The 25,268-nt window shown below is 44.9% G+C and overlaps 1 protein-coding gene and 1 long non-coding RNA gene across 3 annotated transcripts in view; one reads left to right on the forward strand and one right to left on the reverse strand.

Moving 5' to 3' along the window:
* Window positions 1–12,607: 12,607 nt before the first annotated feature.
* Window positions 12,608–13,433, forward strand: LOC128817733 (uncharacterized). The gene is made up of 2 exons (XR_008440268.1): window positions 12,608–12,877; window positions 12,971–13,433. It is a non-coding gene; the product is annotated as an uncharacterized LOC128817733 (long non-coding RNA).
* Window positions 13,434–18,953: 5,520 nt separating this feature from the next.
* The window catches only part of LMX1B (LIM homeobox transcription factor 1 beta), an 84,776-nt gene continuing 78,461 nt past the window's right edge, over window positions 18,954–25,268 (reverse strand). For both annotated transcript variants that reach the window (XM_053996430.1, XM_053996429.1), the window contains 5 exons: window positions 23,152–23,330; window positions 22,661–22,738; window positions 22,197–22,263; window positions 21,221–21,382; window positions 18,954–19,527 (listed from right to left, as the gene is read on the reverse strand). In XM_053996430.1, coding sequence (XP_053852405.1) covers window positions 19,370–19,527; window positions 21,221–21,382; window positions 22,197–22,263; window positions 22,661–22,738; window positions 23,152–23,330 — 644 coding nt within the window. In that variant the 3' untranslated portion in view covers window positions 18,954–19,369. The remainder of the gene's footprint in view (window positions 19,528–21,220; window positions 21,383–22,196; window positions 22,264–22,660; window positions 22,739–23,151; window positions 23,331–25,268) is intronic.

Raw genomic sequence — 25,268 nt, forward strand, 5'->3', positions numbered from 1 at the left:
GAGATCAGCTTCATGGCTCAGACAGTTTTTGCTAGCATTCATTTAAGAAAAATGAATAACAGAACATAAACCATTTGGTTTGCTGAAAGTGTTGCAACAAGATTTTTGAAAACATATTTCAGAACATTGATTCATAAGGATTTGGGGCACTCTTGACTTTCTGCACTGTTTTACCAGGATGCTGTGAGGACCCTGCCCCCCTCCAGCCTCTGCTAGAATGACTGAGTCGCCTGAATGTGGAGGAGGATTTTTAAGTGCTTGGAGGAGGGGCAGGCTGGTGACCAAGCAAGGCTGAAATCCTCTGAGTACTTCTCTACTCTTCAAATTAGTGAAGGCATTTCTCTGCAAGGAGAATTTTCCTGCACTCCCAAACAAGTATTGCTAGAGATTATTTAAAACATAGCTGTCAGTGCCTTCTAGCACTAAGCCTGATAAAGTTTTTCTCGTGTCTTGGAGGACTGTTTGCTTTCAGGACATGCTTGCTTTCAGGAGGATGGCAAAGCACTGGCGCTGCCAGGAGATCCATGTCAATGTGTGGGGTACCTCTGCAGTAAAAATGACAGCCAGAAATTGGTAGCTGGTGCTTATAATTTAGACCCCAGAAGCTAAGATTGACATCTGCAGGCAGCAGGTTTGTTGTGGTTAAATATCTTTTTTCTTTAGCCTATGAAAAATACTCACACAAGAATTACTTGATCCACAGCAGAAGAATAGGATTAGCATCAGGAAGAGGTGTCTGGTGGCAGCCTCAATAGCCTGAGCTTCCCTCCCTGAATGGGATTCATTCTTCCCCAGCTGAGCGGTGGAAGTTCTTGCTCCTACAGGAAAGTGCACGGAGGGCTGCCGCGATGTTGTTTTTTGCTCTCATGTTATGCCCTTTTCCAGGGGTCAAGAGTTCTTCCATAACACTCACTCCAAGCTAGAGGTCTCAGCATAAGGAGGTTACTTGGCATGTCCTCTCAGAAAGGATTTTATACGTGGGGTGATGGAGCCCTCATGAAATGCTTGTCAGCCCAGCACTGTTTGTTTATTCCAGGTTCACTGGAAGGAGACCTCACTTCACTCTTCAGCCTGGCCTGGCAATGTTTGTCATACATTTTCTCTGCCACAGCCAAGCGGCTCCTCCAGGCTGACAGTCTGGCACAGGCACACAAAGCCGACAGAGCCATTGACAAAACCAAGGTACTGCCCATTATTTGAGCATGCTAGAGTGGACAACTGCTGGGAGATCTCGAGTGCCAGACAATGAACAAATCCTCTGTGGTTAATTGTCATCCCTGCCAATGAGAGGAGGTTCGTCGCTCTCTCGCAATCAAGGACAAAAGACTTTTCTTTGGCCCTTTATTGCCTGTCACAAAGCTGGTTGGTGCAGCTGGGATCAGGCCCACAGCTGATCCTTCTCTCCCCCGCCCTGGGCCATTCCTCCCGGCTCAGCTGGGGTCACCCGGACAATGGGGAAGCTGCGTCTGCTGTGTCACACCATGTTGGGTCTATAGCTTGGACAGCCCGAGAATATGTGTGAGAGAATATGTGTGTATTCTCCCCCTTGATGTTCAGGGGCTTGATACCTCTTTGTTTGCTCTGCTTTATTGTAAGGTAAAATGGAAGAAGGGAAAATGCTCCTGCCTAGAAATACAGACACATTGTGACATAAAAGGGATGAGAAAGGCGCATTTCAGCTGTGAGCCTCACATCCCACCTCAGCACAGGGGTGGTGTAGCGGGAGGCTGTCACAGTAGCTGTGCTGCCTCACCGCAAGGGTTCTGCAAATGGGCTCCTCTCCACAAAGCAAAGCCTGTTTCATGTTCAGGTAACAGGCTGCCTGCTGTAAGGTGTCAGGATAATTTGGCAGTTCCTCTGGCAGATTGCACTCCATGCAGGAGTGAACAGGCAGGTCTGACTAACCTGCAAGCAGACGAGCCATCAGAAAATAGAGATCAGAAAGTAGTGCTGCTCTCTGTTTTCCTGTGTTGGAACTTTGCTTCCCCGATGTGTTTGATGTAAGTGCCCTAAAAGCATAGAATAATTTTTTCCACTCTCTGTGTTTTTGTGGTTACCATTCTTGCAGCTTGGGAGCCAGCAAGCAGATCCCAGCATGTCCATTTGCTACTACCCACTTGTGCCTCAGCAAGACATAGCACAACCCGTGCGATCTATGCTTGTCTCATTAGGACCTGACCTGGTTACCTGCTTCCCAGAATTTACCTAGTGGGCCTTACAGAAAATCACTGCCTTGTGTCCTCATTTCCATAAAGCTATTGGTACCAAGAGCGTCACAGGAGCTGGCTGTTTTTCCCACAGTTTATCACATGTGATGACTAAACTGCATGTATTCTGCATTTATTCCATCTAAGCAACTGCCTGTGTTCACACCTGCACTAAACACCAAAGGAACGATGCCCAGTGATGTAGGTTAAATAAAAGTATGCCCTTGCCAGATCACTACCAGGAGCTGGAAAAAGGTCAAAACTGCAGTGGTGTCCTTGCCCTTGTCCGTGCTGTTATGACTGTTATTACACCTTCAGTGTAAAGAGGAGCAGAGGCTGATAAGCACCCTGAAAGAGATGATTTAACTTGTATTTACCTATGCATATGAACCAGGCTTGAGACAACACAGGCATCTAATGTTAAAGAAATGAATGGCTCTTAGTTCATCTACTACTATGGAATAATGTATTCCCTGATTTTCGAGGTGTCATTGGATTATTGATAGGTATTGTGTTCTATCTGCATATCAGTGCTTGTACTCCCGCTGCAAAAGACGCTCACCTGGAAGCCTGTGGAAATCGAATACATATTCAGGACTCAAAACAATTCCTGCCTGATGTATTCAAACACAGCAGCAGAATTTCATCACCTACCTCACCACCAAATTCTTTTCAGATCTTATCTTTTCTAGTCATAAGCTAAAAAAGATGCATGATACAATATCCTAGCAGTGCTGCAGGGGATGTGACTCCACCAGTAATTTGTGAGATAGATGTTGGGAGTGCCCCTAACTAAAATTGTTTGAGGATAAAATTACTGAGCACAGTGCTGAAATGGTGCATCACCCACTGGCCTGGTCCAGGTTTCCAGAGGGCTTCTAGGACCTACTTGCCAAAATGCTACTGAATATCGTTGGGAATTTTGTTTCTAATTCAGTTGTCTGAAACCAAACTAATCCTTCCCATAATGTTTCTTTCAGGTTTTGGATGGCGATTACATTAGAAATCCTATGGACTTTGATCATAACAGACAACATTTGCTTTGATGTGGTAGAGCTTTGATAGCCTCATGAAATCAAAATAAAAGAAAAATTTAGAGATTTGTATCGGTTTACGATGGCAGCTATTAATAAAAATCTCTGATAGAACTGGTGCATATGTGATATTTATGTACAGTCTGTGAAGCACAAGCCAGGGGACCAAGGCCTGATGTAAAATCAAGCTGTTGTTAATGACAAAAAACTTAAACACTCCCACAGTAGAAATTATGACACCTGTGAATCCCTGTTCTAGACCAGAATGGAGGTCTAGGAGTTGCCATGTCCTTCACTTGCCAGTATAGGTGACAACATGAGTATTTTTAACAGAGACAAGAAACATCAGTTGGTTTCTGACAGAGCATCACCAACATGGGTTGTGAACTGGGACTTATTGAGTTCTGGCTGTTGGTTCCTTAGAGAAGGACAAGATCTCTGGTTTTTTTTCCTGAGAGTAGGTGTGCAGGGACAAAGTGCTGGAGAGACTCTGTGCCCTGAGGAACATCGTCCTGCTCTCCATCAGTGCCTGTGGAACTGGCCACAGGAGCACTGAAGGCATTTTGCACAACTCAAGGGCAAGATTTTTCCTTTGCTGGTCACAGTGTTTGTACAAGAAAGGCCTGCATGACTGACTGGAAGAAAAGAATATTTGTACCTTATATATCAGAGAAGTTGTTCAGGAACAGTTAATCCTTGTGAAAGCCCTTGTGAAATGCTGCCAAGAGCAGTGGCTGTGTTGGTGTTTGCCATGTCAAAGCCAGTCTGTGAGGAGCACCTTCTCGCCACGTCGCGTGTGACTCTGGCAAATAGAGTGGGACGTTTTTCTCCCAGTGGGACAGAGCAGATTCTATCCTTACTGCTGCCTGGACTCTGAGAGTGCCAGCTTTTCCTCCCCCATGGGCCTTTCCTGATATTGGCTGCATGGCAGTGACCAGGCCAGCAGCATTGTGCTTACAGGTGGAGCAGTGGGGCACCTTGTCCAAGCATGCCTCACCTGGAGAGCCTCTTCACACTTCATGGGCATGTGTGTACACTGAGCATCTATTTTATCTCACTGGATTTTGTTGATTGCAACATGTATCCTCAACTCACAATGCTCTGCACTCTGTATCATTCAAAATCAGGTTCTCCTCAGCCTGCTGCTGTCACACAGGATATATCTGTGAAATCTGCCCACCTAAGGGATGATGCTCATCATTTAACATAATCTTGTGCTTTCCTTCATGCTTCATTTTTCATGCTCTTTGCAGCTATAACAAGTCTGAAAGGTAAATGATGAGAAGCCTGAAGTATGCAAGGAATGACTATTTGATTCTCCTGCAACACTGGGAAAGAAAAGCCACAAACACCTTTGAATTTTCACATATATAAGATCTTGTTCATGCCACACCCATTCTGGGCTCAGAAACATAAAACACGCCAACCTATATTTATAGGAAAATCAGAACAGGTACCTGGAACATAATAAAGTTTTGCAAGATCACTTTGGAGGAAAAATAGGTCTTATTCAGATATTCTTAATTTTAATTCAGAAATATAAAATAAAATAATATTTGCATAAAAATGCCACGTCAAGTAAACTTTGTGTTTACTTTTCAGTTGTATTGAAATAGTAATGTTACCATTGTATTTTCATTTATAAAAGCTTTAATCACGCATATGTGCATTTGGTTCAAAACCTATAATTTCAGACTTTTTTCCCAGTGGTTAGCTTTCCATTCCAGTCTGTTAGATTTTTTCACTACAATTAAAAAAGTGCTTTTTTCTTCAGTAATCAAGTTTGACAAAGCAAAATAATGATGATTAATAAAATACTACCTTTGCTTTGACTACACCTGTTTGGGTTTATTGCCTTATTCTGTAGAGGTTTGTTTTTCTTCTTGTGCTGTAATTGTTACTTTTGGTACAGAAACACAGATATTCCAGGCTTGCAGATAGCAGCTCCAATTCTCCAGGATTCTCCTCACTCTCCTCTGACAGCTCATTGAGGCATTTCTTCATTAGCAGTGTGAGCTAGAGCCGCACTGCCTTCCTTGCCCCCATGGCATGGCTCCTCTGGGAGTGGGTGAGTAGAGTGACGTAGGGAAAGGCAGCACTGGGACAAAGCAAGGACTGGGTGGGTTTATCATGGGGCAAGTCAGCTCCGAGCTGTGAAGTCCTGGTCATCTAGAGGGAGGTTATGGTGTCTTGGCTCTTCAGGGTACTCCTTCTCATAGCTGAATGCTGCTACATGTTTTTAGAAGATTAGAAAAGAAAGGTAGAGTGTTCTTTATTAGAAGCTGAAAATTACTAAATGCAGTGATAGATCTGGTGTGGAAGTTTGAATAGCAGCTTGAACACGTGAATTAAGGTTCAGAAATTTACTGTGATGCCCTCAGGGGCATGTCTTTGCAGTAGCTTTATGTAGAGATAAGCAAGGTACCATGAGAATCAATTCCTGCTTTTTGTAGCTACAGTAATTTGGGCTAATTAGGGCAGGCTGAGCACCACCCTGGTGCTGAACAGAGAGCTGTATATAAATTCAAAATAACTAAGCTGTCAACTTCAGTGAGTTCCTCATCCAAAAGACCTCACTTGCAATCACCTGTGGAAAAAAGCTACTTGCATAGACAGGCCATCCTGAGAGCATCCCAAGCCATGAAAAAACGTTTCAGTTCTGAAGAAGATGCAATGCTTAGAGCTTCCTGCCAAGCTTCCCTGGTGCTGTCTGCAGGGTGCCAGGCTGCCAAGCCTTTGGGGAGGCTCAGTGCCTGGGGACTGCTGCGTGCTTTGCCAGCTCCGGGTGGCTGACCTGGCTCAAAAGGGCAGAGAGAAACCGAGTGCACTTCCATCTCCTCTGCCCAGCACCAAGTCCAGTAGAGCCTGGCCACACTTCCAGCAGTACCTACAAGATGAAAGGCTGACATATGCCAGTGGTTGCCACCTTCCTCGCCCAGCCCAAGCTCAGCAGTGCCCTGCGGCCGCCTGAATCATCGCAGCAGCACCAGCACCGACTGTTTGCTTTGCAAAGCATCAGCTCCTTAATGCCTGTCTCTGCTCCAGCTCCCGCTTGGTTGAAATGATGAAACCCTGCACAATATCAGTCTGACACAGCTGCTTACTCCTGGGGAGGATTCCTTTGCTGCATTGACAAAGCTGCCAGGTATGTGGAAGGGGAAGGGCTAGGCTGTGCTCACATGTTCCAAAAGCAGTTAAGAAACCTGAAAACACAGCACAATCTGATGTAAACAAACAAGTTCTGCATATTCTCCCTTCCCAAATATTCAGAAGTCTTAAAAGAATTGGGTGTGTAATTGAAAGTAGCCGAAGGCAGCTCTATCCTGTGCTACCAGCGCTTACGCAGCCGATCACCCAAAGTTTCACTTGGCAGCTTGACAGGGTTACGCGCTTTCACACGGGTGAACAGTTCTCTGACAAAGCACTGCAGCTTGAACAACACTGAAGACGACATTGTCTTGTTCCATGGACTCCGATTTCAACTCTGATTTCAGGCTGGAAGAGAAATTTTCCTTTCTTTGCTCCAGCCTTGCCACCAAGTCCCTTGCCTGAAAAAACAGCCTTCAAACATCAGGAATCTGTCTTCTCTGACCTCTTCAATCTCACCTGCATTTTCACTAAGAGACAGCATCCCTTTTGTTCTGCCCCATGTCTTCGCTGAGCTCCTCTGGAGACATAGTTCCTCATGTCCAGGGATCCTGCTGCCAGGAAAAGATCTGAACCTGCTGCATTTCGGATTTTGGAAGACCATCGATCAGAAAATTTGACACTTGCAAGGGATGCAATTGTTCTGAGAAATGAGAAGCCTTTAGCTGCAAACCCAAGCAGTCCAGAAGAACAGGGCTGACTCTAGAAGGTTGGCTTCCTTGCATGCCATGACCTGCACTTTTTTCTCTTATGGACCAGAGAGGAAAATCATTCCAGGGAAAGAAAATTCAGTATGTAAACAAGCTGATGAACAAACCACAAAGTAGGGGGCAATGAGCCTCTTACAGTTCTGCACTAAGAAAACAGAGAAGCTTATCCTTTCTACCATGGCAGCTCAATAGCTCTCTTAAAAGTATTGGATTTCCCATCTTTTGAGAAGAAGTCACACTTTTGATGACTTTGCTCCATGCTAAAAATAACTCTTTTTTTTTCCTATTGAAATATGACAAGATAAACAGAAAACTCCACAACACGGGCAGACACTACATGATACTAAAATCTGACATGTTTTTCTAGTATCGCTGTTTTCATTCATGTATATGCTATTTCCTTCCTACATGCATAACTTGAAAATATGTGAAAAAAAAAAAAAAATGTGAAAGCCCTAGAGTGCTCCTGAGAGCTCCATCCTAGGGAGACAGTTTGAGGGGCTGAGCTGAGCCAGCAAGAGCAATTCTCTTAACAAAATCAATAAGGAGCCATCATTTAAAAAAAAAAAAAAAAAAGTAAAAAAGAAAAGAGGAGCAATCTCCTCACATAGTTGACTTCTGTTGTTTTGGGGATAAAAGATGCTTTTTTCACTCACCACTCTTGTGAGGGACACAGAAGTCCACCTACAATACAAATCACATTGTTTATCAAAACCACAACCAAGTGCATTTCTGGTTCCTTCTGCAGCAAGCTTTGATGTCAAAAAGCTTTTGACATCATCTCCATGCCTTCCCAGCATGGAGACAAATTTATTTATTCATTAATTTAATATATTCAATAAGACAACCAGCACACAGACTTATTCTTTACAAGTAATTAGAATGTATTACAAGCATACAAATGTGCCTAAGATTGAGAACTTGGGTTATAATCTAATGAAAATATTGTCACTGAATTAATTTCCTATGTGGTGCCAGACTCACAGAATAAAAAGTATATTGAAAGTCTTCAGAGACCTACTGTCAACAGCCCAGCACTACCTCTATTTTAAGCAGGAGAAGATTAGATTTCAAAGCCTGTTCTTTTTCATGCATGTTCTAGTTGTCTTAGAGGAATCTTCTGTATTTGAAAGGCTTCATGAAAGTTTCAGAAATTAAGAAAGTGAAGAAACTAGCTTTTTTTTGCTACAAATATAATTAAAATTAGTACTTAATTATTCATAACTTATCTATTAATTAAAAACTTATTATTTATTAGGTTTTTTTATGGCGCTATTGATTTATTGTTAGTCATTAAAAATGTATTAGTCTCACAGAAATGGAGTTCAGCTGTCAGCTTACCGGGCTCAAGGCAGTTGGTCCTCCCTGTGACGAGCTGCAGTCCTGGGAGCTGCGGGTTGCATCACGGCAGCAATTAAAAATTGGGGTGGGTCCGACTCCTGCGGCGTTAGCTGTGGTCCTTGCCAGCACTGCAGCACTCAGACCCTCACTGATACGCAGTCCTTGTCAAAACCATTCACTTCACACTTGCCTAAGATTTTAATTTATCAGTGTTTTGCAAGCTGACTGTTAGTGTAGCAGTGAGAAGAGAAGTCTTTTTAAGAATGGGACCTGTGATCTCAGTAACACACACAAAGCCTCCGCAGCAAGCTGGGACAGACACGGGCTGCCAGAGAACAGCTGCCTAGAGCCGCTCGTAGCCGCTGGATGTCAGGCAGATGAAGCACAACTGGGACATCGGTCCCAGCTTTCTGTTCCGATCAGCTGATACAGAAGCCAGGCAGAAACAGCCGCGTCTGGGTGCAGAGTTTCAGGCACAGGCTGCAGCCCCATGTGAAGCCGCATCCCTGAAGAATCCCAGGAGCTGCCAGCCTGATAGCGATCTGCCTGCCAACACACTTTTGTTTCTTTCTGCCTAGTGCACGGCCTGGGGGCTTCTCCCTCTTTATAGAAGTGAGAAAAAGAATTTAAGTTATCCAGGGCTACGTAATTAATTGTTTTTAGTCAGATGCATTTTGCCTGCTTCAGTATGCAGCAGGTTTCCATTGCTGCGTCCTGCATGAAAGATGGTTGCCACTGCGAGTATAATTACCTGTTTTCTCTTCTCAGTCCTAAAACAAAAGGTTTCCGTAGAGTGCTGAAGTGTAAAGAAAGATCAAGGAATGCTCGGGGTTCCCTGAGAGCCCTTCAGTGCAAAGCTTATCAGCGGCTCCTTATCGCCACTAATCTGACAACACAGGTGTGATGGGATGCCCCAGCTGGGACGGATCTCTGGTAATCTGATCAGAAGTAACTCATTGTGTGCTGCTGGACACCAGTTTATTCTTACCAGTTGAACAAAGGAACAAATTAAGCCACCCTGAGAGGTGCTAGTACCCGCAGGGGTGTGGTGGGGACACCTTGGCTGTCTGCGGGTGTGCAGCTCCCAACCATTGCACACCAGCCCTGGCATGCTCCCTGCGGACTGGGAGAAGAGCAGGTGCTTACAGAATGGGTGTTCAAAAGGAAAAGGCATTTCATATCCCGTGTTCTTAATTTTAATAATACAGATGGCTCACTGTGAAACATCTTCCCCAAACAAAAAGAAACTCTGTGATCCACATCCTTGCTGCAGTGGCAGATCCTGAGCAGCAGCCTGTGCCTTCCCACTGCTCTGGGGAAAGGCCCCTGTCCCACCCGATGGACAGGACTTGTCCCCACAGCTGGGTCAGAGAAGTTCATGGCTCAAAGGGTCAGTGTCTGGTTACAGCCAGGGTCACGAAGCAGAGAGGTGCTCTCCTAAGCTCAGCCCAAAATGCCATGAACAGAGGTGGGCATCAATGCATGGTCAGTTCTGCTCCTCTGTGGACCAGGTCTCCCTCACCTTCTTAATTTCCAACTCCCCGCTCGCGCTCCCTGGGCCCCCATCACCTGAGGAGAGGAGGCAGCATGCCAAAACATTGTCTTGAACACTGAACTGAAGAAGCAAAAGAGCTACAAATATTTTGGGGAAGAACTGTGTTGAGCTCCAAATGAAATTGATTGTTTATTCAAGAAATAGTATTTCAGGTAGAAAGCTGTAAGGAACCCTTCAGTGCTCTGCTCTTTTCCACAGTAATTTGAATGGAAAAATGGCTCAACTCTGACAAAACCAGGTGAATTCTACCTAAGCCTGTTTAAAAGTAAAATATCACCACATATGGAAAGATTTGTTTGGAAGGGGAGGGACACAGAAGCACATGACAATGACAAAAATTTCTGTCACTGATGGATGACATGAGAGGTTTGAGCCAGGCTCCTGTGCTTTCTGTACAGCTCCAGCCTGTCCCTCCTGTCAGCTGCTAAAGGTTTGCCATAAAACATTGCTTTTATCTACCTGTCTTACAGAATCTTTTTTGCTTTGGACATCATCTGACTACGCCAGGATCTAATCAAACCCTCATTACCTGCTGTTTCTAGGAACTGGATCTGCCCTCTCTGCCAGTCAGTCAGCACAAGGGATGGCAAGAAGATTTTGGGGTGAGCAGATGTTCTGTTAGATCCCTGCATGGTTCCCTGTGGATGCACCATCCCAAAGGCATACAGAAATACCACTTCACTTCCACATTTTGGCTAAAGATGACAGAATGTGATGCCCTCTTGCTAACTAAACGTCAAGATACTGTTAGTGTAAATCCAGACAGCAGAGCACAGACTCTGCCATCATTCAGTGCAGTGAAATGTTCATTGCTCAAGTTCATGTCGTGCTTTACATTATTCTCTACTTTTATTTTCTTTGCAGTTTGGGGTGCAGCTTTAGCCATGCCCAATACTGGGCCTTGCTCACCTGGTGATACTGCAAAAGCCATGCTGAGCTTTTTATGATAAAAGCATCCAGCCCAGGCCATGGCTGATGAGAACCATCAGACCTGTGCAGGGAGCTGCAGGCCAAGGAAATTTCTGAATTTAAGGTTTCACACATACAACTGACACTGTGCCATCACTTTATCCAAGCGATTCATATTTAGTTCTTGAAGTATGAGAAAAAACAGCTGAAGACTGCAAATGGTGGCTGTGGCTTTGACAAATACTTCAGGCCAAATTCATTAGTAAGCTTTCAGAGAGAATTGTTTCATTTTCCCATCAAAAGTAAACAAAGAGATAGGATTTCTGTCACCTCATTTCAGAATGTACCTGCTGGTTCTGGGGCTAATTATCATGTTCTTTCTGTGATGGAAAATAGCCCTACAGCATCTTAACTGTAAAATTTGGTTTTCAGGAAAGAACGGTTTTCTGAGGATATAAAAATGTGTTTCATTCTTACTGAGTAATTGGTTTATATTTGTATATAAATAAATGAGAAGCAAGTATGCCATTTATTTCATAGCATTTGATGTACAATCATTTATACAGTGGGGCCATATTCATAATAGTTCTTTTATGTTATTAAAATTACTGATAAAACACTAGACATTCATTTGTTACACCACTTCCAAGTGCACGGGAGGATGAACAAATGTGTTTTCATTATAAGAGGTAATAATAATTAAGAGTGACAGAACCTTATCCTCAGGATCTGCCTCCCAGCAGCAGTTCGGCTGATAAAAAACCAGAAGTTAAGATAAGGCAGCAATTATTAAGACAAATCTTTTGAAGGGCTGTTTGAACTCCTGTGTCCAGCAGATAATCTGATTTTACAAGGTGCTCCAAGGCGGGGGAGGCTGCATGGGAAGCAGTACCCAGGTGCAGGCCTTTAGCCCCTTGCACCGGCATTTTTACCTCTAGCCATTTCCCTGGTCTCTTCTTCTTTTGTTTGTTACAGCTGTGGCATATAAATCAGTCTCCATTCTGTCTCACTGACACCAAAGAGAAACAGAACACAAACAATGCACAACACCAAGCCCCAAATGTATTCATCTTTTCTTTTTTTCCTCCCTTTTTTTGTGATCCCTTTCACCTATTTTTGGGGGGAGATTCAAAAATGGCTACAGGCAGCTCTAATTCTTCCTTCATGAATATTAGATACACACAGAGCATGAATATTTGAGTAGCTAATTCTGACTTAGGTGAATCCAATTGCTAATGGCAATTCATTTTTCCTCAATGACATTCCACCAATAACCACTGTAAGTGGGACAGGATGATGCAGTTTGGAGCTGGAAAGCAAAAAGGAATGAAACTAGGAGCAGAAATGCTTTATTGATCCAGTCCTCGGGTGGGACTTGGGGCTTGCCTCCTCCCTTACCCTGGGGAGAGTTTGAGCAGGGAGATCTGTGCTCAGCAGTTACATTGTGCATCTTTAAGAACAAAATAGGGGGAAAAACTTTTGAACTGATTTTTAGTATGTCACAGAGATACCACCTCTGGATGTGTTGTGCCCTTTGTGATGTCACCCACATGGTGACAGTCCAAACTGCAGTGTGAGAGACTCAGTGCCAGCAGCTGCCCCTGGGATACACCTGGGATATACCTGGGATACACCATGTCCTTGCACTGGGCAAGGCCTGCTGGGGCTGGGGAATGGCCTGTTTCTCCAGGCAGGTGAACCCACCTTGCTGCACAAGGGCTACAGGGATGTGCTGAAGTGGCATGGGAGGGTGGAAATGGGGCTGTCCCATTTTAGTGATACTAGGTTATCTGTAAAACTGCATGCTTTAATTTTTTCTTAAAAAATAGAAATAGTGATTTGATGTCTGAGGCATAGAAAAGAAATGGTGTGTTTCTGGACCTAGGGATTAGCAGTGAGAAATCAGATATGACCAGACCAAACCTCACCTGAGGTTTCAGGTTTATGTTTATGTGATCCAAGAGACACCAGCAAGTATCTATCATTTTATATTAGTCTCAAATTTTCCATTACTAGATGGATACTTTATAATCCATTGCTAATACTTACACACTTTGTCTGCTTTAGCATGAGGCTGCCCTTGCATGCACTTCACCCAGGAAAGATCACCCTGGGTCTCTGAAATCCCCACGGAGCAGCTCCTCTGCCGGGCTGGGTTTGGGTTGGCTCCCTGTGTCTGTCCAGCCAGCCGGAGGAGCCAGGACGTGTAACAGCCTGTCGCCATCCCTACAGAACAGCTCTCAACCTTCAGAGGCCAAAAACCAGTGCAAAAGGAGCCTCTGCCATCACCCTTGCTGTGTCCCTCCACCAGGCAGCCTGGGCTCCAGTTCCACCACACTAAAACCATCGAGGCAGTGCCCAGCTGTCCCTGGGCTCTCCCACCTGCGAGAGCACTGGTGCCAGCCCCAGGACACAGAGAACAACTCTCAGTCTGCAAAAGCAAAGAAAGAACTGCACACTGAGAGAAAGTTCTGCTTAGTTTACAGGTTGCTTTTATTTACAAATATACTGAAGTGTAATCTCTCTCTTATTTTTCTTTTTCTGTTTTTGTTTATACTGTGTGTGTGTGTGTGTGTGTGTGCGCGCACATGCACATGGGAAGGAACATGATGCATGAGAAACATGAATCTTAGCTGCCAGCAGTGGTGGCAGGAAAAAAACTGAAGTGAAATGAAAATTAAAAACACTAATAAATAATTTAATAATGACAAATAATTAAATTAAAAAAAATTCCAATCTACATACATTATGGTGATTTGTTTCCAACACGGAGGGAAAGGAGCAGCGAATCTACAGTGAAAGGAGCTGGTTAAGTATGAGAGAGCACAGTCATATTTTTTACAAGTTAAACAAATTGTAACAGACAGCTACAAAATACTACATTTCGATAACATAAATACAGAATATATAAATATACAAGTAATACAGCCATACACAGCTAAAAAATAGGGTGTTCACCTAAAAACAGAGTTCCCAATGCAGAGTTTCTGGCAGCCCCTTCACAGCTGCTGCTGAGCAGAACCAGAGTGCACCGAGCCAAGGTGATCCAGGCTGCAGCCAGCAGGAGGGAAGCAGCCAGCAGTGCTGTCAGATCAGCCTCAGAGAAGCAGGACCGTGTTGAAAGCCCACCAAAGCCAAAAGACTTCAGGCAAGCAAATGCCCAAGCATGTCCCTAAGCAAGGAGCACAGGTGCCTGTAGCCCTGGCCTTGTGGCTGCCCTGTGCCCCCAGGCCACAGAAGGGGGCTGTGGAGGGACCTGCATGCTGGGGAGCAGCTACTGGTCACAAATTGGTGGGTGAGCTGGGCATGGGGCTGTGTGAAGCACGATCCGAGGCACTGAGACTCCGGGTACTGCGGCTCCAGCTCCCACAGCCGTGTTGTGCTTCAGCTGCCTCTCTCCTTTCACTGCTGTGACCCAGCTCCAGCTTGTGAGAATCCTTCCCTTCCTCATGCTTCTGCTGCTCATTTCTAGTGACTTTCAGAGAGAACCAGAGTTCTTATGACACGGTTCACAGAGGTGCTCTTATAAACCCCAGCTTGCAGCATCCCAGCAGCATCCCAGAGCTGGGTTCACTGGAGCACCTGGGGCAGTGCCTTGGGATGTACTTCTGACCCTTAAGGAAACTGGAAGGGAGTCCTGAGCACAGTAGGAAGAGGGAAGTGGGTTCACATCATCTCTGGAAGGTTTGCTGGCATGAAGGACCTTCCCCATGACATGGTGCACAGCACAGTGGCTGAGCAATGACCCTTCAAAGGACCTGGCAATGATCATCTGAGTTCTGCGGGGTGGATTTGAAAAATCCACTCAGCAGCTACTATGCAACTAATATGAGCCACATCTCAGGCATGGTTAGCTGCGACTGGGCCAAGTGGTCTGGATGTTTTTGATGACAGAGTTTAAAGAAAAGGAGATCAAAATACCCAGGGTGATGTTTCAGTATAAGTGAGTGTAACCACCACCATTTATTTAGAGCAACATAATTGTCTCCAATACTGTGACTCTGAAATGTCTGCCACCAGCCCCAGGGGTTGCCCCACAGTGCAGTGATAAGGAGGGTCAGGAACAGCAGCCAGCCACACCAAGGGAAGGTGCTGCTGCTCATCCCAGATCCCAGCTGGGACCCAGCACCAGGCAGCTCAGTCACTGTTCAGGGGTGCTGGGAACTCTCTGCCACTGTCACAGACCTGCAGTTGCACAAGGACCTCTGAGCTCGTACCCAGCATATTCATTCTGATGTCGCAACCATCTTTTTTATACATTATTAAGCACACTGAAACCTAATCAATCATCTTTTACTTAATTGCATCTTGTCACCACTTTAGCTGCACACTTATTCCTTGATTAGCCAAAACAATATGATGGAAACATCGTGAAGAGCTCACTTGATGCATTTCTGTTAGAGAGGGGTTAATTTCCTAGGGAAAATGATCACTGTAAGGTGCATGTAATAAACTGCTGTCATGACCTCTAGCCTTTGAGCTCCCATATGTGCAATCATTGTTTCTGGTTTCCGTGGAAGTGCCAGATGCTAAGAATTTTTGGCAAGAGTTTATCAATTTGACTCAATGTAAGATATTACTGTGATATGGCCCATTAAACATTTTACTTTCACCTGATCAGGGACATCCCCTTGACAACAGAAGAGTAAAGCAGAAATCAAAGAGGTCAGAGGTTGCTGTATAATCTTTTACTGCAAGGTCCCAGGTTAAAACCACAATGATCACACTCCAGTAGGATAATTTATTCCACAAAAAGAAAGTGACATTTATTTTGCTTTAATGAACTTTGGCCTTTGCCAGCTATTGCAGGCCCACTGGAAATCCTTGCCTATGCATTCCTTTCCTGGACCAGCAGCAGCCCACCATGGCATGGAAAATGTTACACATGCCAAGGGCCTGAATGTGTGCATGTATGTGTCTCCAAAGGTGGCAGAACATGGGCAACAAACAGCTAAGGCATCATCATACGACACACCAAGGGAGAGGAGATAGTATGTACAAGCATGAAAAAAAAGGTGGCAAACAATCATCCAAAAAATCAGCAAAGAATTATAATTCAGCTATAAAATGGGATGTCTGATTTTTTCCTTGGAGATGGATTATTTTTCAACATCCATCCCAGATGCAGAGGTAGAGTTGGGACAAGGCAGTTCTCCAAACTGTAGGTCATGTTATAGTTCTCACGTAAGTCCCTGTAAACACCAAAAATGCCATTTTGATCCTGCCAGTAATGAGATAGGAAGCAAGGCTGTGCTTGTGTGAGGAGTCTACAAACTGGTGCATCTGAGAGGCCTTTCTATGAATGTAAAGTAGCACAGCAGTGGGGAGAAGAGGGAAACGATGAATCCATTGAGATCGGTGGTGACAAATGACATGTTTACATGTGCCATATGAAACCTGCTTGCTTCTGCCCTGCAAGCAGTGAGGATCACCTGAGTTCTTTATAGATGTTTGCTATCATGCAGAGAGAAAGGAAATTGTTATTTTGATACACAAGGAAAGGGAAAAATACTTGAACAGGATGGGTAAGAAAAGAAAATCCTTTCCATTTCAAAATATATCCAGGGGCTCACAATGCTCAGTTGAAACCACATCCTTGCCAGAAAGCAGGGAATGGTCACTAGGCAAAGCGTATGGACACAGCAGCCACGCCTTCCTGGGGATGGCAGCAGTCAGGGACAGGGACAGGAATGTCCCCTGAACCCTCGCAGAGCCACCAGGCCCTTTCCTGGCCGAGGCTGTGTGTGGCACACAGGTGCTCTGCACCCTGAGCAGTGGGAGGGAGGCTCTTGGACTGAGCTCTGCCCCCCTGCACCACATGCACACACTCAGGGACACACACACGGACACATGGACACACGGACACACAGACACATGGACACAGACACACACACGGAAACAGACACACACACGGACACACGGACACACACAGAGACATACACACACACAGGCACACACACAGAGACATACACATGTACACAGGCACACACACACACACACTGACACACACACACTGACACACACACTCTGACACACACACAGACACACAAACACACATACACACACACACACTCTGACACACACACTCTGACACACACACACACTGACACACACACTGACACACACACACACACACTGACACACACACACTGACACACACACAGACACACGAACACACATACACACACACACACTCTGACACACACACTCTGACACACACACACACAGACACACACACTGACACACACACACAGAGACACATGAACACACACACACACACACAGACACATGAACACACACACACACACACACACACTCTGACACACACACACTGACACACACACACACAGACACACACACTGACACACACACACTGACACACACACTGACACACACACACACAGAGACACATGAACACACAGACACACACAGACACACACAGACACACACAGACACACACAGACACACACACACACAGGCACAGACACATGAACACACACACACAGACACACACAGACACAGAGCCTCATCCATGGTGCTCTTGTCATCTCTGGAGTGAGAATCTATGCACTAACACTGCAGATAAAACTCGGCTTTCTCAAGAAACCTCCAACTTGCTCAGTCCACACTTCCATGCTGGGGGAAAATGGTATTTTTTCCCTTGGACCCATCCTCCTGCCCTTCCCACCCGTGTCTCTGGAACAGCAGGAGGGCCTGTCTCCATTGGCTGATGCGGGGCTCCCAGCAGGACTCCCCAGGCTGAGGCCATGGTCCCCCCAGCGGGGCTGCTCCTCCTCGAGTGCTGGGGCTACAGGGGTCCTGCTCTGGCCTCCCCCTCCTTGGGAGACCCACGCTCCCACAGAAGATGCCAAGCCCCACAGGGACACTGCGATGCTGGCCTGGTACCAGTCCTCAGCCTGGAGGGAGTTAGATTAACGAAAGCTTTGGACTTGTTTTTCAGCTATTATGGTCAATATATTAAGGGTATTTATTTAAGAAAGTGCCTATCCTGCCAATCTTTCCCCATGAGCTCTATTTTGAACACACCCTATAATTACTGATATTACCCTGGCAAATATTCCCCATGAAGTTTTCTCTACTGAGAGCCATGACTGTACTTGTCTGCTTCTCCACATTATAATTATCACCAGGCAATATTTATAGCTATACTATTATTATTTATGATATTTTATGTCCTACAAAAATCTATATGACATATGCTCAAACTTCAGCATCAGAGACAGACTTCAGCTGGGCCACCCCCTTCCGTCGGTGGCTGTTCTGGCACTGATCACTCAGCTGGCACCACAGCCACGGCTCCTGGCAGGGGGGATTTGCAGCTTGACATACCTGAACTTCCCATTGTGATTTCTTTCATAGTTTCCTGTTCCTGGCTGGTGCACATTTCAGGACTTCTGGTGTTTCAGGCTAGAACTGTGTATCCTTGATTCTTGCTGAGGCAAGGTAACTAAAGGCGTGCTTAATTATTCCAGATGGACAATAGAGAACAGTACATTTATGCCTCATGCAAAACAAATAAACAGAACAGAATGAAAAACACTTCTTTGCCAATCATGGTCTAGACTTGAAATTTGGCACTGCAATACTTACGAACAAATGTAAATATTTTAATCTTACACTTCAGAAAAAATTAAATAGATCTGTCTTGTAAGCACCTTTAGTTTTAATTATTTAAGATCAATACTAACCTAAATGCCTCTGCCCCTAACATGCATCTCCTCTCCAGGGTCATAGACCTTTCTTACTCTGAAATCACTGGCTTTCTCCACAAATACTGTTAACCAGTTTCCTCAGTATCATATCCATAAGGGCTATAAACTAATGAGCAGATCTAGGTTATGTAGAAAAAGTGTAGAAAGGAAACAAATGTTGAACGTCACATTTACATTAACTTCTCACATTTCAAATGGCAATTTATCCACAACATAGTATGAATCATGCAGTAAGAAAAGGAGGAATCTCCAGTTTTTTTGATTTATTTGTCATATGGTTGACTGATGTCAGTATCAGTGGCTAAAAAAAAAAAAAAGTTTAGACATCCAAAAGAAAGGAGAAGAGAGAGGAGGAAAAGGTCTAGCTTTCCACAAAATCCATTTCTTTTAAGATGATGAACTCAAACCAAACCAGATCAAAGGCTGAGGACGAGCAGGTTCTTCTGTTCCTTCCGTGCTTGTCTCGTGGTCTGGCGCCAGCTGGGAACCAAGGGTATGGGACGGGTGGATGTGTTTTGTCTCTCTATATATGTATGTATGTATGTAGGTATTAAAATATATATACATACATACACATATATGCAAACAGAGACAGTCTTCCTAAAAAAATGCTCTTTGCAGTCCAGAGGCAGCAGAGTCACTGTGAAGGAAGAGCTGGGCAACATATGGCTGTAGAGTCTGCACTGGAAAAGTCACTGGCTAAACACACGCCGGCTGTTAGTTTTCTTTACTTTCATGAGGCGAAATAGGAGCTCTGCATAGAGTACAGCCTGTCAATGGGATTTCCTACTCTAGCCTGCATGGAGTTAACTTCGGAAGAGGCAAGAAAACAGTCGCTCAAGCTAGTTAAAGAGGTATCACTGTCGATATCATGAAAAATGGAGTCGTTTCCTGCAAATGAAACGCACACGTTAGGCTGGGCGCTGCGCAGCCGGGGAGGACACAGCACACACGGATGCTACAGCAAGCGGGAACGCTCCTGCTGCTGCGGTCACACCTTAACCAGCTCTGGCTATGAGGGGCTGGCCTGCGAGGAGGAGGGCTTGAAACCAACCCACAGGGGTCAGCTGGCAGCAGAGCGCCCAAACCTGCCGGGATTTCATTTCTATTTCAGTCAGCAGCACAAAACAGAGCCTTGGCTGACAGCGGGAGCAAACGGTGCTGGGGAGGAGCAGGTCCCCAGCTTCTCCATGGGCTCCAGCACTCATGGGAACACCAGGACTGTCAGGAAAGGTGGAACCATGGTGCCTATGACAGGGAAGCATGGTCTAAGAGCCACAGTCACACTGGTCTTCATGTACACACAAGGCAAAAGTTCTACCAGTGTGACAAGACCCAGGAAGAGACCTAGTTTCCCTGGCCTCAAGTGAGCTACAGTTGTAAACATACTCTCCTTCCAGAAAATTCCACTCTTTTAGGGCTGGTCTGGAGCAGCACCTTTTATTTCCCTTAGCAACTGAGATTTCAGCTAAATTCAACACTCAAGGTACCAGAAAAAGCTCTAGCTCAAGTCCTGGGGGATCTGCGAATGTGTTACTCTGGTTCTTTTTCCTCACACACTCATTCAAAAGGGTTTTGTGCCCTCCCCTGCACACATTTTGGAGCACAGAACCTACTTCCCAATGGGTTTTACTCAGAAAACCAAGCAAACCAACAAAATCACAAGCCACCTAATGCTCGAGGGCACTTCATATGTCCTCAGCTCCTTACAGGACCTCCCAAACTTCCTGGTGTGCACCATGGACTTGTCTCAGTGGCAAAAGTAATGACACAGACCCCAAGCAGGTTTCCTGTTGGCCTGTGCACGCTGTGCTGGGGACAGTGATGCGCCTGTGAGCCTCTACAGTGAAGTGCTCCTGGTCAGCAGAAAGGAGTCTGAAACAGGCCCTTGTGGGCTACCGCAAGGCCGAGAATCACAGTCTGAAAAATCCTCTGACATTCTTTTTAAATGCCACACTGCAATTGTCCAGAACCAGTAATTGAGCATTTAGTGCTTGTAATGCGTTTGATGTGGGGTCAAGCAATCCTGAAAGCAAACCGTCATCTTGATTTGGGACAGAGAGTAAAACTATGCAGGAGAAATGTCCTGTGGTAACCCATCTCTTAGTAGCTCAAGAGCTGTTCTTTAACAAATCCACGCATCCAATCTGAGTGGTCTTACAGGGCTGCTTATTCATTTTGTAATGAATAGATTACTTCTCTTTATTGAAGGCACTTTTTCCTCAAAGCTTCTAAGAAAAAAGGAAAAATTTGTGAAGGAGCTAGAATTTGGTACTGTTTATTTTTCAGTGTCTTGGACAGTGGTTTAAAAAAGTGGAGCTTGGAGAGGTGATGTTGCTTGCTTATAGTTTATCAGAATTATACTGTGAAATAGTTCTGAAAGGTGTCCAGAGCTTGAGATGAGCTCTGTTCTACACCCTTATGTGTACAAGAAAATACACACATAAAACTCACTGGTACAAATTCCCTGCTACAAATCCCAGAAAAAATATTCTAAAAGCCAGTAAAGCTGCTGCCCCTGTGGTGTGTGATCCAGCACACAGACCCAGCTACTTGGGATGTGGCAGAATGAGGCATGCCTTACCATAGGGGTTCATGTGGTCGCCTGGCATTTGTGGAGGGGTCAGACCCTGCTGAAATGGGTCTGTGCCATAACTGCTTTGCTCCATTGCTACAATCTGCTGCTGTGGTGGTGCAAGTGGTGTGTAAGATGTCATCATCCCTTCCATTCGGTTGGACATTACTTCTGCAAAGCAAAGAGGAGGAACAATTACTGCTGGGGAACAGGGCAGAATCAGTGGCAACAATGAACCCTAGCAAATGCAGTCAGGGGTATCCTGTCAGTCAGAGAAACTTTCCAAATTTTGTCTAAGCGTAGAGCCCTGAGGAATAAGCTGAGAGACTTGTAATTTCTACATAATTTCTGGAGCTCCTAGGTCCTGGACCCTATCCTCCCAAAGTCTGTATACTTTGTCTGACAGAGCCCAGTTATTCTCTAACTTCTGCTGGTTCCAGTTTTTCTGCTCTGGCTAAAGTCGAGGATTTGAGGCTGCAAGGTGTCGGGAGCTGGAGATACTCAAGACTACCCACAGAGCAGCAGAGCAAGTCCCAGTGCCTGTGTGCAGTGCCTGCTCCAGGCTCCAGATACTTGTGGGAGCACAGGAGGGGCTCTCCCTGCCTTGGCTGGGGCAGTAACTCTGATGCCTGTGCAGATTCCCAGCTGAGCACTGTGCCCCTTACTGCAGAAGAGAACAAACTGAAGGATCTGTCTGGGGCAAGCCTCCTGGAGATTTCCTCCAGTGCAGACCTCTCCACGTGGCACATTTCTACTAGAAATGAGGTAACAGTTTCTGCAGGAGCACCTCTGGGGTCTGATCCCACCAGAAGAACTTGGGGTAACCTGGCGTGGGCACTCAGGCACATCTTTGTGCCCTTCCAGTGCTGATGGCACACGTTCCTCACAGACCTAGATCACTGTACTAAAGTGTCATGTGGGAATGGCACTTCCAGACAACTGCAGATTCTTTCTCTCTCACTTTGCTTTTTCACGAATCCCCTACCTTGTCCTAGTCGCTGCGAGTTCTGTTGCTCCTGCTGCTGTTGGTGCCTTCGTGCTAGCTTTTTCATCTGGAAAAAAGCAGAAGAACAAAACAATCTTGCAGCTCCAAATGCAACAATTCTGTTTCCTTACAAAACTCTCTGCAAACATCTTATCAGTTAACACAGACCATTTATACTTATGCACACACTGTTGTGGGTTCAGTTTCAATTCTAAGCTTAAATATTTCAGTTTCCAGTTCAGATTTGCATGCAAAATTTACTCCCAACCCTGAGTTGCTTTGAGCATAGGAATTTAATATCTATGTTTGGAAGCTGCCTTTCTAGTGTGGATGTAGAGAGCAGAGCAGGCAGAACACGCAGAGCTCAGCTGTGGGACTTCTGCAGTGTGAGCTGCATCCATGGCAAGAGCTCCTGTTGGGGCACAGCCTGCATTTGGCTTCTGAGAATGTGACAAACAGCCTACCTTTGCTCTTTGGTTTTGAAACCAGACTTGGACGACTCGCACGCTGAGCCCTGTTTCAGCTGCCAATGTTTCTCTGACCTGCAAGAGGAAATGCCTAATGATGCAATTTTTCATTAAAAAGAAAAATCATTAAAAAAAAAAAAAAAAAAAAAAAAAAACCCACCACCAAAAAAACACTAATCAGTTTTGTTAGGAGGAATGTTTGTACTTAAAACAAAAACTGCATGTATGGAATTACTTTTTAAAATTCATCATATTTTTGCATAGTGTTGTCAAGTTCTGCCCCTGATGGTGCTACCAGTTCTGTAACTACTGAACAACGAGTCTGAGCTGAGGAAAATGACACTAAATTTTACCCATAAAAGACTTCTGTGTAAAAAGAGTGCTCTGCTTTCACCCCAGGAGAACTGCTATTGCCCCAGGAAGGGGCAGGGCTGTCTGCAGCTGCGGCCTGCTGTCAGGGCTGACTCGGTCCCTGGTGAAGCACCTACCTTTCTGCAGGGCTTAGAAGATACTTCAAAGGATGCTTTGAATGCTCGTCTCTGTTGTGTCGTAAGTATTGTCCTTGGTCGTTTAGGTCTTCTTGGGTCCTTCCCATCATCGCTTCCTTTTCCTTGGGTTACTTGGCCTTTGGTGGGCTTAACATCTCCATCTTCATCATCACTTTTGACTGGTGAAAAAAGGATATATAATTGCACTTGTTCCACCAAGAAAACAGGATGTTTGAGAACTGCTCTTCAGTCAACGGGTTCAACTATTGTCCCATGGTTATTTGAATACCTAAAGCAGCTGTGGGCAGGAAGAGACTATCTTAGATCTGTGTGCTCTGCCTAAGTCAAATGCTACAAAAGCATTAAAATGTTTTCAATTTTTAATTGAGGACATGGGACTGATCAGGGGACAGAAACTCAGAAAATGCTTCAGTATTTCCAGGAACTGGGCACAGAGACACTTTGTGCCTTTCCAGCACCTCTTGGTCCTATGTGCTCACCTGCCCTGATCTCAGCACCAGATAAACACCTTTACCTGCACAGCTGAACTCCAGCTTCTCCTGAAGCATTATCTGCAGACAGGTACCACTGCCTGCACTGCTACGGCAGCAAAACAGCATAAAGCAAGTATCACACAAGTATCTCAAAGCCCATCTAACTAAATATAGTGCAGATTCCAATTATTGAATACTGTTTTGAATGTTTTGAAGCTCTGGTGATAATATTAAATATAATCTTTGTCATCTCCTTTCCACTTCCCATAGAAAACATCAGTAATCTTCCTCTGTGCATTAAAATGTGTCTGCATGTACAAGCACAAACTTTTCTTTTTCAGTAAATGCATTCAAGTATCTATGTGTTTGTGCAGACCAAAGAGATTCTTTGTATTTTCTATAATTAAATTTTGAATACTCATACAATCTGGTGATATTACATGTGTTAGTATACTGTCCTGGGAAATCTCAAGCACAGTGGCAAAGGTTGATGGGTAAATACACATTTTGTTGAGAAAATCAACTTTTCAACTCAGCATATTTTATTTGACCAGACTACTGATTTTTCTTCCAGAAAACACTATCACATTATTATAGGGATTTCAACATGAAGAAACACATGGAATTTTTTATATACTGAAAGACTACATTTGGGGAATCAACAAATTAGACTTTAATTCATTTTAGGGTCTGATTATTATGCACCTAGCAGTCTAATTACCTTTTACTTTAATAAGCATCTTTGGCCTCATGATTAAAGAGAAGTTCAGTCATTTTAATAACCACGACATTATTAACTTTCCAGCATGCCATTTCTAAGGAAAGGTTTGTGAGGATTAATACTGCTCATTGGAGAGTTACTTTTGTGTCCAGTGGATAAATATTTGATTGAAGCAGGACACATTCTCAGCCAGGGCTTTGCAGATTGTGTGCTCTCACGCAGACCCCTGGGAGATCAGTGTTTTCACTGTGTTAGACAATGGGAGACAAACAACTTGTTTAATTTGTCAGCTTGTTTTTCAGGTTTGGGTTTGACTAACTGAGAATAATGAGGGAAAAAAAAGGCATCTCCAGGACTAAGAGACTCCCCTTTGTGCCAAAGGGAAATGAAATTGAAACCAAGACTGGTTTGTGCTACCGTGGAAGCTCCTCACTGCAGATCACAGGTCAGCCTGGTCCCGAAGAAGAGCCCACCCCTGCTCAAAGCTGATGCCAAATGCAGCTGCCAGCACAGGTGTGTGAGCGAGGACAGCAGTGGGGAAAGGTGCCTGTCACCAGTTCCAGCGTGGGGACAGCCTCGCACCAGCTGGGCAAGGGGCTTTGGTGGACATGAGGCAGGTGCACAGTGGGTCCCTGGAGCTGGTGGGGGGCAAGGTATGCTGACAGTCAAGGAGGAAACTCACATGCCTCAGGCACGTTCCTCAAAAGCCCAGATCCTGTGACTTGAGATTTACTGAGCAGAGCCCTGAGGGTCCTGCAAACGCAGCATGACAATAACTAGAACACTGCTCCAAGAATGGCCCTGGTCCCAAACATTGCCAAGTCTACAGAGACCTTTGTCTTGAAGCATTCCTCATGTGGAAATACAAATTTTAGCAATGTGAAGAATATGACTCTCGGATT

The sequence above is a fragment of the Vidua macroura genome, chromosome 21, assembly GCF_024509145.1.
Source record: "Vidua macroura isolate BioBank_ID:100142 chromosome 21, ASM2450914v1, whole genome shotgun sequence".
In the NCBI taxonomy this organism is placed as follows: Eukaryota; Metazoa; Chordata; class Aves; order Passeriformes; family Viduidae; genus Vidua; species Vidua macroura.